Source organism: Nicotiana sylvestris, chromosome 8 (assembly GCF_000393655.2).
Source record: "Nicotiana sylvestris chromosome 8, ASM39365v2, whole genome shotgun sequence".
Taxonomy (NCBI): domain Eukaryota; kingdom Viridiplantae; phylum Streptophyta; class Magnoliopsida; order Solanales; family Solanaceae; genus Nicotiana; species Nicotiana sylvestris.
The window spans coordinates 56,895,459-56,915,654 of NC_091064.1; the positions used below are offsets into that span (position 1 = coordinate 56,895,459).

General features: G+C 35.0%; 1 protein-coding gene across 1 annotated transcript; it reads left to right on the forward strand.

Moving 5' to 3' along the window:
• Positions 1–16,714: 16,714 nt before the first annotated feature.
• LOC104219455 (uncharacterized) lies at positions 16,715–19,407 on the forward strand. Its single transcript, XM_070153876.1, has 5 exons — positions 16,715–17,307; positions 17,424–17,974; positions 18,225–18,403; positions 18,533–18,835; positions 18,967–19,407. Exons 1-5 carry the CDS (start codon positions 16,715–16,717, stop codon positions 19,405–19,407), a joined length of 2,067 nt encoding a protein of 688 aa, XP_070009977.1.
• The last annotated feature ends 789 nt before the right edge of the window (positions 19,408–20,196 follow it).

Sequence of the window (20,196 nt, forward strand, 5' to 3'; positions counted from 1 at the left end):
TTGGTGTAGGAGTTGTGTGGTAAAAATATCTGTGTGGTTCCGTAATGAGTTGTTAGTTGGGCTGCTTGTATTGGCTGAGATGAGGTTCTTAGACCTAAGATTCGCACTATCGTATTGGAGGTGGGGAGTGTTTAGAAGTATGAGGCTATTTCTGCTAAGATTTGGGGAATGATCCTTGACGAACGAGAGAGCTTCTTGAATTGTTGACTTCATACGCAGTTATGAGTTCCTGAATGTTTCTTTATCATGGGCAACATTGTGGAGGTCCGGAATAAGGTTTTATTCAATGTGAGGTGTTTTGCTGACGTCCAAAATGTTATTTGGGCAGCTATGGTGGTCAGAAGTTATTGCTACGGGCATTTGATTTGTGTGGAAGATCGTGTGATTGTACCCTGGGTTGGAATTATTGCTCGATTTGGCTTGTCAGGTTTATATAGTGAGATGATGCGAGATTCGGGTCCCGTGATGAATTTCAGATGTTGCGATTTGGGTTTTGTCCTAAGGTTATGGACTAAGGATGAAGTGAGATCTTTAGTTAAATTGCGTTGTCAGTCCTACATAGGTTTGGGTGATAGGGAATCACCCCCGAGTGTATGTATGGTGAGCTCATGCAGTGGTTCGGTGACTTTGGAACGACTCCGGGCACGTTCGAGGGCGAACGTATGTTTAAGTGAGGAAGGATGTAACGATCCGACTGGTCGTTTTGAGCAATTGCGTCTAGTTTGGCAGTTTGAGGTCACGAGTAGCTTCACACAGTGTATTATGACTTGCGTGCATCATCGGTTCGGATTTTTGACAAATTCGGAAAGGATTTTTAGAAGTGACTTTCATTTGAGAAGCTTGAAGTTGAAAGAATTGACCACGATTTGACTTTTGAGTATTTGACCTCGGATTGGGGTTTCAATGGCTCCGATAGGATCGGGTGGTGATTTTGGACTTAGGTGTACGTACGAATTTGGATTTGGAGGTCCGTAGAGTAATTTGAAGCATTTTGGCGAAAATTGGAAAGTGGAAATTTTGGAAAAATAGAGAAGTTTGACCCATAGTTGACTTTTGTGATATCAGGGTCGGAACACGATTCCTAGAGTAGGAACAATTCCGTCTTGCCATTTGAGACTAGTCTGCAAAATTTAATGTCGTTTGGAGTTGATTTGATATGGTTCGGACGCTCGGTTGCGATTTTAGAGGTTCTTGAAGATTCAATGTGATTTTAATGTGTTTTGGCGTCCGATTCGTGATTTTAGTGGTTATTTTTCTGTTTTGATCACGCGAACGAGTTCGTGTTATGTTTTCAGACTTGTGAGAGTGTTTGTCTTAGAGCCCCGAGGGCTCGGATGAGATTTGTACGCATTTCGGAGTGTTTGAAAAAGGTTCAGCTGTGTTGGTGTTTCGGTTCTCGCATTTGCAAGGATTTCATCGCATTTGCGATGACCGCATTTGCGAGATCATTCTTGCATTTGTTTTTCAAAAATGAAAAATAATGATTTGAAGGACGAATTGGTATCGGAATTTGATAATTTTTGTTCAGTTGAACTCGTATCGGAATGGGTGTTCGGGTTTTGTAAATTTTTTTGGGTTTCGAGGTGCGAGCCCTTGGAGTTGACTTTTTCAAATTGTATAATAATCATAGCTTTGTTAATTGAAATTGTTTTCTCTTGCATTGTTTGATGTATTTAAGCCATTTTTGGCTAGATTGAGCCGAGCGTTAATGAATTGGTAGAGGAAAAGCTAAATTGAGTATTGAATTGGCCGAATTGAGGTAAGTATCTTGCCTAACCTTGTGTAGGGAACTTCCTCTTAGGATTTGAGTCCTCTCTGCTAATTGTAGTCCGTGCACGCGAGGTGACGAGTGAGTGCTCGGTCTTATTTATGGAAAATATACCCTTTTGGGTTCTTAGGTCCTTATGATCACTAAGTGAGAAGTTGTTCTGATATGATTGGGTTTCCTATTTGCTAGTTTCATCTCTACATGCTCTATACGATGATGTTAGCTCTTCTTTACCTCATACTTGTTATTTGGCCCTAATTTGCCTTAATTGAAGTGATTGCCCTCCTTATTGTTTGGTTATTTCTTAACTGTGAGTTCCTTTATGACTCTATACATATATGCTACATATCTAAATTTTTTGGTTGTCTGTGTAGTTATTACGTGCCTTACATGTCATGTTATTTTTGTAAAGGTTATTGCATTCCTTTAATTCTTACGTGATTATCTTATTGCGTGTATTCATACTCTTGGTGATAGAAATTCTTGTAATTGAATTGTTGATTTGTTGTTGTTGATTTAAATTATGTACGGTGGGATCGGGTTGTGCGCCATAACAGGAGGAATAAGGGTGATATATTGAGGACGAATAAGGGTGAAAAGATATTATATGATGGGATCAGGTTGCGTGCCGCAGCCGGAGGAATAATGGTGATATATTGAGGAGGAATAAGGGTGAATTGATATTGTACGGTGGGATCGGGTTGCGCGCCGCAACAAGAGGAATAAGGGTGATATATTGAGGAGGAATAAGGGTGAATTGATATTATATGGTGGGATCGGGTTGCGCGCCGCAACATATTATGTTATTATTAATATATTGATATTGTATGGTGGGATCGGGTTGCACGCCTCAACATGAGGAATAAGGGTGATATATTGAGGAGGAATAAGGGTGAATTAACATATTTTGTATTTTGGTATCCCCTGTTTTACTGTATTGACTTTAGTTCATTCGTGCAAGACTTTGATAATTTGTATTTCTGATTTTCACTGAGTTCTAAGGATCGAGTTATTTACCTTGACTTATTGACTTGCCGTCATTCCCTGAGTTCCTTCCCTGATACTATTATTCTAGTGAATTAATTTTAAAAATAAATTTACTACGTTGAGTCATTTCCTTCTGCCCTGCTGAGTTATTAGTAATATAGGGATTTAATAAAGGAATTAATACCCTGTATGACTTTTAAATTAGAACTCGCCGTATATATTTCAGTATTACAAATTCTAATAATTTTTATGTTTTATTTCAATTGGTTTCTTAACTAAATTTCCTTAACCCGTCTGAGGTTGTATTTTCTTAAAGGGAATTGCTATTAAATTTTTATTTAATAAATCTATATTAAAGGCGATAGTTTATTTGATGTTGTATTTTTTTATCTAAAAAGGTTATTTTCTTCACTCAAATGATTTCTAAAAATAACTTCCTCTTTTCTCGATGTTTTCCTATTTGGTTTAGAAACTATAATTTACTTTATGTTATATAAATGGGACTCCTTGAACATCTTATTTGAGTTAGTTATGGACATTATATACTGAGTAGCACATGGATTTTATTGTGCAAAGTGAGATGGAAATATGTAGGCACAAGGTGCCATGTGTGTTAAAGGTTTGGAAGTTGTGAGTTTCGATATGAGCTTACGAGGATCGGGATGATGGGAACTTGTGTGTTAGAATGATTCGATTGGTTGAGTTAATATCGTTTTCCCTTATTTGATCATATTTTACTTGTTTGTATCCCAACTGTGTTGGTGTGTAATTACCTGGTTATTTTTGTTACTATCCGTATTTTCTCCTTATCGTCTTTATTGTAATTTGATTTCTCTCTGTCATTGGCATTACTTTATTATCTTTATCCTGTTAGTTTATTATCATATCCTGTTCAACTTATTAGACCAGTAGGTGTCTTGACTGTTCTTCGTTATTACTCCACCGAGGTTAGTCTTGATACTTACTAGGTACCGCTGTGGTGTGCTCATACTACACTTCTGTACATTTTTTGTACAGATCCCGATATTTGATTATTAGTAGATGTGCGGATCGTTGTTGTGGAGACTCATGGTAAACCTGTTGCTGCGTTCGCAGGTCTCGGAGTCACCTTCTGTTGTATTTATTTGCATTGTTTCCTTTTGTTCTAGAATAGTGATGTATTCAATATGTACTACTCCTATAATGGCTTATGACTTGTACTACCGATTTTGGGATTATAAATTGTTTAGAGATTACTATTTCAGAATTGTTCGAAGTTAGTAAATATTGTCGTTATTTCTATTAATGTTAGGCTTACCTAGTCTTAGAGACTAGGTACCATCACAACTCTTTCAGAGGGATTTTTGGTCGTGACATGTAGTAACCCATATTTAAGTTAGGGGCTTATTCGTCATTTAAAAATAAAAGAAAGGGAATAGAGCATTATATTATAAAAGAGGAGTAAAGGCAATTGGGAAGGGGAAAGTGTCGCACTTAAGCTTCTGTAGAAAGCAGAAAACAAATAAAAGCCCTAAGTTAAAGAAAGAGTAGAATTGAAGAAGTTATGAAGCTTTAAGCTTCACCATCATGGGGAAAAATTTCAGCAAGGAGGAAAAAGCTTTAAGCACTAAATCTTTGGTCAGAAAAGCTTAGATCAAGAACGTTTCGTGAAGTTTTATAATTGCTCTCTGTGAAACTACTACACGGCTTAGAGAAAAGGTAATCTCTTTGGAATTTTCTTGAAATATTGTCTGTATTGTACAAGTTATTGAGCACAAAAGATAAGTACCAATTAAGAAGGAATATTATAGATAGTAAAGTTATTTCAGTTTTAATTTATGCACACGATTAAGGAAGTTGAACAGTAAAGGGAATAAACCATATAAATACCTTTTTATTTAAAAGATTTTGGACTAATTTAAATTACTCATAGCATGGGTAAATATAATTCGGCGAATTGATGATATAATATAAAACTCGGAGGATTGGGTATTCTAAATTAGTGATGGATGTAGCCTAAATGAGGCAATTAACATGAGATCGATATTATGTAATTATAGATTGGTTGGAGGAATTTGTACGAGTTGCTTGAGGTGAAGAAGTTGGTATTTCGGTACGAGTTCTGTGAGTAGTAATCTTACCGCAATTTGTGTTTTCATAACTTGCATGATTTACACATGATTTTTAAGATGAATATGTTACCGATTATTCTGAGTTGCATGTGGGACAAGTCTTTTACTCGATATGATACCGAAATAGTTATTTGAGATGGTTACCGTGGTTTTAAATATTTCCGTTGTCACTAGATTTGTTTTACTGTTACTTGAATTTACTTTTATCGAAATAAAATTATATGATTTGATAAGAACCGAAATTTCCTGTATTGTTTTAAAATATTTTCTACGAGTATATATACGGATTACAAAGACAAGTATAAATGGGAGTAGACATTGAAGGATCCTGTAACTGACGACGGGTTCGTTAGACCTGGTGCACCTTGTATTTACCGATTACCGTTATATCCCTTGCTAGTGGGAAGGTAGAACTAGCATACCGTTACCGATTTTCCCTCGAGTAGGGACTACCGTTATATATGACTTCTTGCAAAGAAGTCCACAGTTATACCGATTACATGATCCGTTCATTGAAACCTCCCAAAATTTGAATATTGACATTAAACAGTGATTACCGAGCTTATTACTGAATTGTTAATTGTATTATACTACAAGAAAAGCATGATGAGACTGAAAACTATTTATTGTTTCTGAAAGGGCATTTTTATGTTGTTTTCTGTTTGATATACTAGCATGTTTTCTGACTTGTCCCCAAATTAAAAACGGTTGTGGTTAATTGTTATTACTCACTGAGCTAGCGACTCATTCCCCGCTAATTTTTTTCAGAGACAGCAGTTGACGCAGGCGAGGATTTCGTTAATTAGAACGCACAGGTTGATATTTCTCGGTGAGCCTCGCACTGGTTTGCGTGGGCAGAGATTTTATTTATTGTTATGGTCTTTTCATTGAACTCTTAGATTCGCTCCATAGTCATTATTTTAGTGTCATGAGTATTCTTTTGTTATTATAGTCTTGTGTTGAGTATCGTTCTCATTCATCAAAGTTGGAGATAAATTAGTATTTATAGTGGTTAGTTGGTGGTTTAGTTATGGTGGAGACTTGTATTGGTTAATTGACAAGTTGTAAATTGTTTGGTATGATATTAGGATGTTTGGTTGTTGATTTGAGACAGGAAAAATTTTGGGATAGTCCAAAAACAGGGGAAACTCTGTCCGATTTTCTGTAAAATTACCGATGAGGCTTACTTGGGAGCATTTGCTCCTAAGTATCGGTCACAATCCTAAATTGGGTCGTGACAAAGTTGGTATCAGAGCTTAGGCTTTAAGTCCCGAGTCATGGAGCAATATTTAGTAGAGTCTTGTTCATGGGTATGTAGGCGCCCATACTTATGATCTTGAGGCTACTGAACATCTAGAAATGTTTTCCCTTCTTTCATTCTTTGATCGTGCGTTGAGATAACTTGAGATTGACTTTGGAATATTTCTTTCGCAGATGGCTAGGACACGCACACCCTCATCTGCTGGACGTGGTGCTACCTGAGGTGGCGGTCAGGTTGGGGTTCATCAAACTAGAAGACAGGTTGCTCCTCAACCTCAAGTTGGGAACATGGGTCAAACCCAATCTGTTATGCCAGATCAAGTACAAGAGCAGGGAGTTCAGAATGCTCCACCACCAGTGCCAACTGTTGTACCTACTGGTGCCTTACCTGCAGATGTAATGGCAAGGTTATTGAATATGTTAGAGGTATTGGTGCCTACTCAGGGCGAAAGTTCAGCTCCTTAGGCTACCTTATAGACACAAGCACCTACACAGACTTAGCCTTTCGGGAATAAGGAAGTATCCCTACACGAGTTCCTGAAATTGAAATCACCAAAATTCACAGGTTCTGATAATTCAGTAGATTTTCAAAGTTTCTTGGATGGGACACTCAAGGCATTACGTGCTCTTGGATGTTCTAGTGAAGGAGTCGTGGAGCTCGCAACACAAACTAGAGGATATGGCCAACACATGGTATGAAACGGTATTGCTAGGAAGGTCATCAGGAGCACCACCACTGACATGGGACGAGTTCAAAAAGTTGTTCAAGAATCATTTTCTTCCAGAAAGTCTGATGCAACAGTATGCTAGAGACTTTGAGAGATTGGTTCAGACTCCAGATATGGATGTGTCAACATATAATACTAAGTTCTGTAAGCTGGCTATATATGCTCCTCACTTAGTGCCTACCGAAGAAGCTCGAGTTCAGAGGTTTGTTGATGGATTGGTTGGCCGTCTATACACTGCAGTAGCCCCACAGATGAAGACTTTATCCTACTCTGATGTAGTCGACCTTGCTAGAAAGATTGAAAACAAGGGACGTGAGGAGCGTGCAACTAGTGATTTACGCAAGAAGGCCAAGACAGGAGGGGCTTTCAGTAGTGGTTTTAGTGAAAATAGAAGAGCAGGAAATCAGGGACAACAACAATAACGGGGTTCTCAGACAGGGACTCACATGTCCACACAGCCCATATCGATACCCCCATATCGAATGGCACCAGCAGAACATGTCCACACAGCCCATATCGATACCCTCATATCGAATGGCACCAACAGAGTAGCAACAGTTACAAGATTTGTTAGATAAGGGTTTTATTAGACCTAGTGTATCACCATGGGGTGCACCAGTACCATTGGTAAAGAAGAAAGACGGATCCCTGAGATTGTGCATTGACTACAGGTGCACAGGTATCTTGTACTTCGAGATCGCAAAGTAATTCTCGCGACCGCAAAGTGTAAATTGTCATAGGGAGAAATTCCTTCTTTGCGAACGCGGAGGACTGGACGCGAACGCAAATCACTGGGGGGTGGTACCCTTCGCGAACACGATCATCCTCCCGTGAACGCGATGGTCAAGGGACCTGGGGGAGGGGAGTCTTGTCCTTCTATGCGAACGCGACCAATGGGTTGCGAACGCGTAGATAGACTCGCAAACGCAAAGGCCTTAGGATGTTGTGTATCGCGATCGCGATAGACCTCTCGCGAACGCGATGAAGGTCTGTCTAGTGAATTTAAAAATAGAACCAGCACGGGATTAGACCAAAATTTCATATTTTCTTCCGAACTCGACCTTGGGCGATTTCTAAAGAGGCATTTCAACACCAAATCATAGGTTTGTGTTCTTAAACTCATTTCTTTCATTTTTCATCAACACCCATTAGATTTCTAGACCTAAATCTTGTTCCTTATGGGTAGAAATTAGGGATTTTGGGGGAATTTTATAAATTTGGGAATTTAGACCTTGATTTGGGATAGGATACCGAAACTAATTACATATTTGGGCTCGTGGGTGAATGAGTGAATGAGTTTTGGTCCGAACATCGAGTTTTGATCATGCGGGTCTGGGGCCGATTTTTGACTTTTTGGGGAAAATGTTAGGAAACCTATAATTATGTATTTGGAATTGATTTATTTAGCAATAATTGATGTTATAAAGTTAATTATGACTAGATACAAGTGAATTTAAGGTGAAGTCTAAGGGGAAAACGATATTTGAGGCTTGAGTTTGGCCATGGAGTCGAGGTAAGTGTTTGGCCTAACCTTAACTTGAGCGAATATGTGTTGTTTGTCTTATTTGTTACGTGTTAGTGCTGAATACGACGTATAGGTGTGGTGATGAGTATCTATACATTAGTGTCGAGCATGCAAGTGAGTCTTATACTGTGACTGTTGTGACTCTTATTATGTACTGCTCATGCTTAAATTGATGATCATCCATGTTGAACAAGACTTATGATATTTTCTTGATAATTGACCATTGTTGAGTATTGACTCAAGTTGAGATTTATTTTGTGAAGTTAACTGTTGAAATGAGATTGGTTATAGCTGATTCCCATGCCGGGATGTTATTATTTCTATTGTTGATTCCCTTCCCGGGATATTATTGTTTCTATTGTTAATTCCCTTGCCAGAATGTTATTGTTTCTACTATTTGGGTGAGGAAGAGTGATAAAGCACGAAGGGTGATGCCGTGTACATTCATATTTATGCATATGGTGAGGAAGAGTGATAAAGCACGAAGGGTGATGTCGTGCACATTTACATTTATATTGATGCATATGGCGAGGAAGAGAGATAAAACACGAAGGGTGATGCCGTGCACATTTCTATTATTCCTATGGTGAGGAAGAGTGATAAAGTACGAAGGGTGATGCCGTGCACATTTTTATTATTGATTGCATGGTGAAGATTGAGAGTAAAAGCACGAAGGGTGATGTCGTGCATTTTCTGCTTGCTGTGTTCATTTGGTGTTATCGGTTCAAGTGTTTTAACTGTATAATACCTTTACTGTTGTAATTCTTTATGTTGAAACCCCCATAGCATGTTTCACCTTCCCGTACATTTCTGCTTAGTTTTTATTACTTGTTACTCTGTTATTATACTGATTAACTGCACAGGTTTATGATGTTTGTCGTGTCCTAGCCTCGTCACTACTTCGTCGGGGTTAGGCTCGACACTTACCAGTACATGGGGTCGGTCGTACTGATACTGCACTCTGCATTTTTTGTGCAGATCTCGGTACTGAACCGTGTGAGTAGAGTTGGGTGGCTGCCTTAGTCCACTGGAGACCCGAGGTAGTCCTGCAGGCGTCCGCAGGCCTTGGCGTCCCTTCTATCATATTTCTTTTCTTTTTATCTACTTTCGAACAGATGTACATTTCCTTTTTCATACCATTGTTTGTAGTATTCGTAGACCGTCTGTGAGTTGTGACACCAGTTCTGGGTGAAGTTTTATTACTGTTTCGTTATTTGTATTAAGATAATCTATTAAATTCTGTTCTTCCGCATTTATTTCGCTGATTTACTTTTGTTAACTTGCAAATTGTTAAAAGATAAAGGAAAAAGGCGAAATAATTTGTAACGTTGGCTTGCGTAACGAATACAATGTTAGGCGCCATTACGGTCCCGACGGTGAAAAATTCGGATTGTGACAGTCCCTTTCTTCTTTCTTATTATGCTCGAAACCTATGTTGAAGTTGCTGAAATTGTGACAGACAATGGAAACCTATTTCTTACTTCTCTGCTCACACCATGGGAACGAAATAGAAGCATTATTTTTGTTAGTTATACAACAGAAAGCAGTTATCAAATTCTGAATTTGTTATATTTTGTTGTTAATAATAGATCTGGATTGCTATATTCTTCTTCTTTAAATTACCAAGTTCTAAATTTGTTATACTAGTATTTGGACACGTGCGTTGCACGTGTATTCCATGTCAATTAGTCCATACTTCTTAAACAATATAAATAATATTAAAATATTTGTGATAAGTGACATGAATTTTAAAGGGAAAAAACGCAAGCTCAAACTGATGAATGGTGAGTACATTCGGCTGACTTAATTATTGAATACAAAATAATTAGGTATATACAAACATGTAATATGATCATATCTTGTTGATACTTCCTTATAAATAATGTTGTTGATGTTTATATGTTCCATAAAAGGTCCAACTTTAATGTTATTTCTTGTTAACTAATTATGTTGAGTTCTTCTAAATATAGGTTTGAGAACTTTTCCCTTTTTACTCATAAACAAAAAGATCTTTTTCTGTCAACTAAAAATAAAGTGGGCCCCAAAAAGTAAATAATGACTGAAAGTTACAACCAACTAAGGATTCGAAGTGAAACTTTCCACGACTAATTACTATAATTTTTTTTTTGGTCAAGGTCCATTAGAGCATGATATTGTGTCATCTGCCTTGCTATCGCCGTAACCTTCCTTATAATCTCTACTATGTGCATAAACATGCTGAAGATTTAATTTTAAGCCTAGATTTTTACTGTATTTGGAACTATGTTGCCAAGCATAGGCTTCTTCAGCGAGTTGTTCCAGTCGCAATTCAAGCTCCACATTTTTGTGGTCAATATTTGAGGTTGATTTGCCTAAACTTGCTCCAAAAGAGCTTGCCTCTAAAACGATCACTCATCCTTATCATCTTATGTCTCTCTGAAAGTTTTTGGAAGGTTAAGATAATTGTTTGAGTATGGAACATGAAAATGACTGTAATGAACAATTTAATAGCAAAATTCTAAAGAAAGATAAAGCAAAAGGAGAAACCTTATTGTCCGTATCTAACTCTCAGTTGATCCATGAAAATTGACGCAGCGGCGAAGCCAAGAGTCGTATCATTAAAAAAGGTTGTGACACTGACATGGGAAACAACCGTATACTCTCGCATACAACTGAGCTATATGTGAAATCCACATGCCAAACCATAATTCAAAATAATTTATGGTGATGACGATATTTTATCTTTGTGCACATTCTCCTGCTATTGAGACTATAACGCGGAAAAAATTTCATGTTTGTTATACATCATATCTTCATGGATTTGAACTAAAGATTTTGAAGTCGGATGGAGTGATAAATTAGTGTCTTAGTATTTTTCAGAAAGAAGATATGGGAGAAGTCGATGATATTGACTATGACTATATATACCTAATTTTATTTAGAATTTTAAGCATCACCATTAGTCCTGATAATTAAGAGAGCGATGTATCCACTTTCTTGTATTTCTATTTTACCGTTTTGTATTCATTACACCTTTCCGAAAAAATCAAAGGTCTTTCTAAAAATTGACCATCTGAAATGTATCCGACAATTGTCTTTTTTCGTTCTTATTTTTAACTTTTTTTTCTCTTTTTGTTATCTTTATTAGAATGCACGTATATTTACATTTCTGTCTAAGAAGTGTTATTGCAATAGTGTTGAGTGACGGCCAGAATGGTCGTTCCACATGAATTTTGCTATATTTTAATGTGAATACTACGATTGTGGATATGTATCTAAAGTGACTTATAATGACTCTAAGAACCTAATGAGATAATTATATCATTGTCTGTTTATTTGTACGATAATTTAATTCACTTAACATGTTGTTCTAATTCACGCTATAAGTTAAAACGTCTAATAATGTTAGGTAGTAGAAAGGGCTAATTCCATTATCTTTATGGTTCTTGATAGTGACATATTTATTATTAAGTATTTTGACGGTTTTGTACATTAGTATTATAGGAGGAGTAGTGTTTAATTGAAGGGCAAAATGGTTATTCAATTTTACATGGTCATTTTAGTCTTTTAATTTTGACTTAGGATCTTCACACTTATAATATAGTATGATGATTTGTATGTTTTGTTGTGACAACAGATGTAGGTTGCTGTATTCTTCATCTTCTTTAAATCTAGGTCGTGCATTTCCCAGCTAAGGCGTAAGGCGCCCCACTATTCTCTAATAAATTTAATCAAATGCTGAGATAAAAGTATTTTCCAATCAGTCTTATCTTATTTTTTTTAGCTTTCTAAGGTTGTTATTAATGATGGTGGAAGACAGGTTCGAACAATATTGGGTTCTAGAAAATTTGGTTCGACAAGAAAAAATCTAATGAAATCTCTAAACAGAGTCCACAGTATCCATTTTGGCATGGCCGCGGCAGAAATTTGTGCAAGAATAACAAGGTAAAATAGGATTCTCTTTGTCTCGTCCAAATCAATTAAAAAGCTTCATATATAAGTTGCATGGGAGGGGAATCAATTAAAGAGATTTACCAAACTAAAAACTACAATCAAGGGACAATCATTTAATAGTGTTTTGTATAATTGATAAAGTATTGATAAATTGTATAATCAAGTTGAAACCTTAATAGAGAGGGTGAATAAGTTTATAACTGTTATAAATAGAATTTTATTTATGGTGAATGTCTATATTTAGAGAGATTCTATGGTTTATTACTTGGTGGCTAAGTCACTCTCTCCCTATAAATAGAGGGTTCTATTCCATTGTAATTCATCCCAAAATCAATAAGAATTCTCTCTCCCTACTTTCTATGCAATATTCTTTTTTTTTATTGTTTTATAACATGTTATTAGCACAAGACTCTACCAATTGAGTAGAAGCTTTGAGATTGAGCATAATGATTGTCAATTGTTCCATGAACTTCCTTCATGATTAAATTATGGATTTAAGGTATGTATTTTACCGTATTTTTCTCTTTTATTCTATAATTTGATTTTAAATACAAGCAAAGAAAATAAATTTTGATTATAACTGTAATGGAGTTAGTAAGAAATTATAACCACTCGAAGTGGTAAAATCTCTATGTTTTGCCATGATCAAAGTCATGTATGATCGTGAGCACAAGAAGTGAAAATTCGTCCCATTGAATTTGCTTCATTCTGATTCCCTTAAGAGAATTTGATAGCAATATGTGATAAGTCTGAAAGAAGGTAAAATTATTACCGTGAAGGTATCAATAGATGTGGACGTGGCAATAGACGAAATTATAATCGTCATCATTATGATAATGAGAATAATAAGGATTCTTAAAATAAGTCTTCACTCTGTGAAAGTAATATTTATCATCAATTTGACATGAGATTTTATAAAGCACATATAGATGATTATGGTCCATTCATGATATGAATGTGACAACATCTGATTTATGAATACATATTCATTCTTGGAAGAATATGAATGTGCTAGTGGTAGTGAATATACCACGCTCACCTCTAGAAGGAGGTTTGAGATGATACAAGGAAACAATGTCATTATTATGGCATGAATGGTTATTGGTCACGTACCTATTGTACGCCAAAATATTTTGGTAATGTTATTATTAAAGAATAACAGTAATGCAAGAAACAGATCTTGCATATAATTTTGACAATGACCATAATGGTATAACTTTCTCTTTAAAAGAGATATTTACCATATGGATGTTGATGAATATGTGGTAGTACCAAATTAATTGAGAGCTCTCGAAGAGCCAATTATTACTATTTTGGAGGAATAAAACTGATTATCAATAAGGTATTGTGTTGTAGTAAGTCTCAAAGAAACTTAATTGAGTTTCAAAAGTATTCGCGAAAGCGATTGGTTATATTGAGACTATAAATAAAGGAAAGATTAATATTTTCTATTACTACAACTTGTAGCGGAGTAATATGTATGTGAAAAAAATTACCCGCTTTATTCTCCAATTTGTACTACACAAATAAAATAATCCTACAATAAAGTGGATATTTATTAATATAAAAATTCATATCATAATAAACTTAGAGTTTATTGATAATTGCACACGTCATGGTATAAATATGAACTTATCAATATTGATAATGTATTCAGTTGGCATAATTAGTTTAGCCATATCAATTTAAGTATGATGTGCAAAAATAAAAGAGAATTCACATAGGTAAATATTAAAGAACTAGAAAGTTCTTTACGAATTCTCTTATGTTGCTTGTTCTTATTAATTAATAGACCAACTAAAATTGGGATTGAATCCCATGAATGCTGAAAATATCAAAGGTGAATATGAGCTCATTCACCTACCATGTATACCACATAAGATGCATCTGAGATGGTTACATGTGCGATTATTATTAACCCGCAACCTGATGTTTGCGAGGTAAATTGCTCAATAATTTAATTTGGAGCATAATTTACAAATTTCTATTCAAGACAGTTCATGATAAGTTAGTTTATATCACAGTTGGTTTAGCAAAATGATTTATTGAGTGCCTCCACTTAATAGTTAAACTATTGCTTATGAGAACAAAGTTATCTATATCAGTGTGATATAGGTTACATACGAAAGTATACTATATTCTCCCCTTACAAGTGGTTCAGGGTCAGGAACCGAATAATTTCATCTTATTATTATTGATGTGCAGTGTATATTTTGATTAGCACCATAACACACAAAGATGGATTTCTAAAGTTGATGAAGCAAGTTGGTTTTTCTAACATGAGGGGAGAGATGATAAATATTTGAGAAAATGTTACGTGGAATGACTTATCATGTGTGCATCTAGATCCTCGAATAAAATAATATGAACTTGAAGTTCAATAAAGGATAATTCATTTGCAATATATTGCAAAGCATGCCAGACGCATTTGCTGACCCAAAGAAAGTAACTATATTCTCATTGCAAATGCTCATATTAAGTCCTAGAAGGAAAAAGTTTATGGTACGCTTAAAGCATATAGACAAATCGGTTTCAAATAAAACTTCTTGATAAAGAAGATGATCAAATGATCAAACTGATCATAATAAGGAGGCAAGTGATCTAGAAGATCACATGACATAACACTTCATAAAATCTCATGAGAGATTCAGGTACCTGAATATATGAATGAAGAGATCTCTATGTTATATCTTTATGAAAAATTATTGGAACCGATATAAAATATTTGTCGACGACATCTATCATAGCGTTAAGTATATATGATGATCTTAAGGCTGTCAAGACAGACACAAAAATATTGGCCAAATAGATGATACACAATTCAAATAGAATTGGTTTAATATGAAAGACATGTAGTTTTGGACATATAGTTCAAACACTTGAAAGTATAAAGTCAATGATATGTGCAATCAGTTTTCGATATCTTATTTGTCTAGCATGACATGAAAACTTGATATGCATCTAATTAAAGTCTATTATATGACTTATATGACAATCCTTGAAGGATTTAAATTGTTTAAAACATATACAATTCTTGATCTTGAAGTACCACATCTTCAGTGCAATTTGTACACAAATGTATCTTGGTATATTTACACGCATGATAATATGATTGCAAGAGTTTTTGCCCTTATGTGATGATATTGAAATGACGATTCCAACAGGATCATATGAAGACAATTCATCTCTATCAAAAATGATAATTTCAAGGTGCAAAATATTCATTCAAGTTAATATGGCTGATTTATTTATCAAATCTCTACTAACGATCTCTTGAAGATGGTGCACAAGATTGGAATGTGAAGGCTCAAGGATGTGAATTGATGCTCTCATCAGGGGGAGTTAATGCGCGTTGCACTCTTTTTTCCTTACAAGGTTTTACCCCACTGGATTTTTCTTGCAAGGTTTTTAACGAGGCAACCAAAAGGCGTATTATTAGATATGTGTACTCTTTTTTCCTTTTCTAGAATTTTTTTCCCATTGGGTTTTATTTTATTTAAGGTTTTAACGAGGCACATTATCTGTTGAATAGACATTCATGGGAAGTATTATAAATAGAATTTTATTTATGGTGAATGTCTATATTTAGAGAGATTCTAGGGTTTATTACTTGGTGGCTAAGTCACTCTCTCCCTATAAATAGAGGGTTCTATTCTATTGTATTTCATCCCAAAATCAATAAGAATTCTCTCTCCCTACTTTCTATGCAATATTCTTCTTTTTTATTTTATTTTCAATGTTTTATAACAATAACTAGGTAATAGTCTCTTAAAAAATTGAAAAACTGACACTATATAGCCGATATAAAAATAATAGTCAGAAAAAAATATAAAATTTGTATCTCTCTCTCTCTCTCTCTATATATATATACAAAAATTATACAAATTCTATACAATTTTTTGGCTAATAGATATAAATAGTTTCTGGCGCGGGTTAAAAGTGATAATACCCCAAAAATTTCTAAATTTATAATAGAGGAATTGACACCGTATAGCAATCCTTCACTATAATTGGCATTGTATTGGCCATAAATTTACGTTGGCACTAGTAGCCCAAAAATATTGGCATAAAATAGCCAAATCCTAAAAGACACGATTATGCAACCCCTCAAAACTAGGGGGGTTTTAAGATTTTGTCCTCCAAACACGCTTGCATGATGTATCCCATCAGAAGGGTAACTACCCAGTCGACCAAAATAAACCCAAATGCAGAAAATATATTTCCTTCAAAAATCAACAAGGGTGCGAAGATTTTTCAGCCATCACGGAAATTGAATATCAAATTTCTGTATTCTGATGCAATAATTAGTTCTTTCTTTGGAAACAATTTTATTTTTTATTTTTGAAGTTCTAAGATACCGAAGAAGAAGGGTTTTAATCTCTGTATATAGAATACAGATTCAATGGCTACTTTGCCGATTTTGATACAGCACGGGGGACGCTGGGATATCAACAATCGATTTGTGGATTACTCAGTTGAAGGAATGGTGATTAGTACTGAAACTAAATTTATTGATTTTGTTTCTACAATTTCAAAACAATTGATGATTGACACCACAATTAATCTGCTTGAAATCCAGTATAAATGCGATGAAGATTCACCACCAATGATGATACACAATGATATGAGATTGCGTGTATATATCGAGTTGAAGAAGAAAAATTATGCGTTTAATGAGTATCCGCTGTGTTTAACAGTGAAAGAGAAAGATATGCACGCGTTTAATCGAAACGAGGAAAATTCATCTGTATGCCTACAAATTGCTAATACATATGATATGCATAACGGGGATACACTACAGTTGATTGCGTTTGATAACGTAGATGATGCTGAAGTTGTAGATTTTGATGAAACTCCAATAATAGATGATCCTCTAAATAATACTGTTTCGGAAGGCCAACTTTACAAGGACAAGGAGACACTGATGATGGCGTTAAAAAACTATGCTATTCAGAAAAAATTTCAGTTTAAGGTTGATCGATCAAGTCCATCAAGGTATGAATGTATATCTAACTTTAATAATTGTATACAATCAACAGTTTTTTTATTTTCACAACACACAATAGTTTATCTTAATTTATTTATTATCGTGTAAATTTGGATGTTATTAGATACTGTCTGGTATGTGTCAATGACCGTTTCACGTGGTTTTTCAAGTCTTCATCGCTAAACAAGTCAAAAATCTTTAGGGTTAGAAAATTCAGTAAGGATCACACATGTTCGGCGAGGGATAGGTTGTTTACACAACGTGTAGCTACTGCTCCTGTTATTGGAAGAATTATTTGTGATAAATATGTTGATCCAAAAATAATATACACTGCAAAGGACATAATTAAAGACATGAAGAAACATTACGGTATTGACTTAAGCTACTGGAAGGCAAATAGATCAAAGCAAAAGGCCCTTCAGTTTTTAAGAGGAGACCCAAGTGAGTCGTATGCAAAGCTGCCAAGTTACTTATATATGTTGATGCATTCCAACCCCGGGTCAGTTGTGTGTTTGAGAAAATCAGATGAAGAACACTTCATGTATGCCTTTGTCGCCTTATATGCATCAATAAAGGGATGGGAATTTTGCAAACCTATTGTTGTGGTTGATGGAAGCTTCCTTAAAGCAACGTACAGAGGAATGTTACTCACAGCTTGCTCGCAAGATGCTGGAGGTTTGTTCTAGAAATACTCTACTATATTTCATTTATTCTAAATATTAGTAACATATTCATGTATATCCAAAGAACTAATTGTATATCAGAGTATACATATATGTATAAAAGTTCTGTGTATAGCCATTTACACTTATATAGTTATTTTAAATCCGTGCATATCAACTAATCATCCATAGGTATTTATTAAATAGAATATATTTATAATAAATACTTTGTTGAAGGAATATAATTAATATATTGTAAACAGGCAAGATTTTTCCACTTGCATATGCAATTGTTGATAAGGAGAATGATGCCTCATGGGGGTGGTTCTTTGAAAGGTTCAAAGAAGCGTTTGGTGATAGAGATGACATGTGCATTGTATCGGACAGAAATGAGAGCATAGCTAAGGCAGCTTCAATAGTATATCCTCAAGTTTCTCATTGTGTTTGTATATGACATCTATGGAATAACATAAAAGACAGATATAAGAGGAGCCAAGAAGAGCTAAGAGAGATATTTTTTGCTACTGCAAGATCATATACTATTCAAGAGTTTAATCACCATATGACATAGATGGAACAAATAGATGGAAGAGTGAAGGATTACTTATTTGATATTGGGTATCACAGGTGGAGTAGAGCGCATGCAAAAGTCAACAGAACAATGACAATGACTTCTAACATTGCAGAATCATTAAATTCAGCAACTAAGGAAGCGAGGGAACTTCCGATACAGCAGTTACTGGAAGAAATTCGAATGTTGATCAACAGGTGGAACTACACAAATCGAAACACTGCACAAGCAACATTTACAAAGCTTACCTTTAAGTACAATGCTATACTGGATGAAAATCTTGATGCATCACAACATATGATGGTAAGTTTATATTATATAACATATTCCTTATTTTCAAACTTCATGTTTTTCTACAGAATAACTCAATAAAGTTACTCTTTTGGATTTTATACATAAAGTGTAGACTAATCTTGCTTTTCTACCAAATATAGGTAAGACCATCGACTGAAAACTTACATTCAGTTATTGATAATGGGAGGTTGTTCATCGTTTGCCTTAGGGAAAGGACATGTAGTTGTAGAAGGTTCCAGCTTGATCAAATCCCTTGTCCGCATGCGTGGGCGGTTTTGAGGTCAAAAAACTTAGAGGGTGAAGATTACTTCTCTATGTACTACAGCAATGAATACATGTTGAAAGCATACGACATTCCAATTTATCCTCATCTAGATGAAAGCACATGGACAATTCCAGTAGAGGTATTAGAACAAGTTGTGTTGCCACCAGTTTGGAATAAGATGCCTGGAAGACCGAAGAAGGTGAGATACAAGAAGGTTTCAGAATCACAAGCTAAGAGGCCAAAGAGTTCATGCGGACAATGTGGACGTGAGGGCCACAATAGGAGAACATGTAGAAATATACCTTATAACCACTAAATGACCTTAAAGATAAATTGTTTGTATATATATATCAAGTTTATTAAATGATTGAAGTATTATTCATGTTCGGAAGTTATTTAAGTTTTGCACTTGTGTATGCAAGTTTTAATTTAGCATTTTCGTATGTATATCAAAATGTATCATATAAATTACTTGGACAAGGTCAATACATTAAGTTGTGTAGGACATGTATATCATCATGTATATTATTGCATTGACATGTAAATAATATTTTGGCACATGATCTTTACAATTTAATCAATTTATATGAAGTTGAATTAATATGTCGTCATACTGAACACTGAATCAAGTTTGGATATATATCTCTGTGCTTGTTACACATACAAATATAAAATAAAATGTGTACATGTTTTTGAACAATTAAGTATTGATAGACATGGGGATAGAGTTATACAAAAAACTGGTGTAGTTAGTTCAAGGATATACACATCAGGATATACATGTTAGCTCAAAATAAATGTAAACATGTAATTGTACAACTAGGTATTGATATACATGGGAACGGAGATATACTCAAAAATAGAGTAGTAGGTTCACGGATATACATAGTAGGATATACATGTTATCTCTGTTAAATGTATACTATATTTATAAACTACACTGGTGTAGTTAGTTCACGGATATAAATATCAGTATATACAAGTTAGCACACTTAAATATTTACCTGTAGTTGTACAATTAAGTACCGATATACATGTGGATAGCGATATACACAATGCTAGTGTGTTAGTTTAAAGATATACAGAATAATATATATATATATAT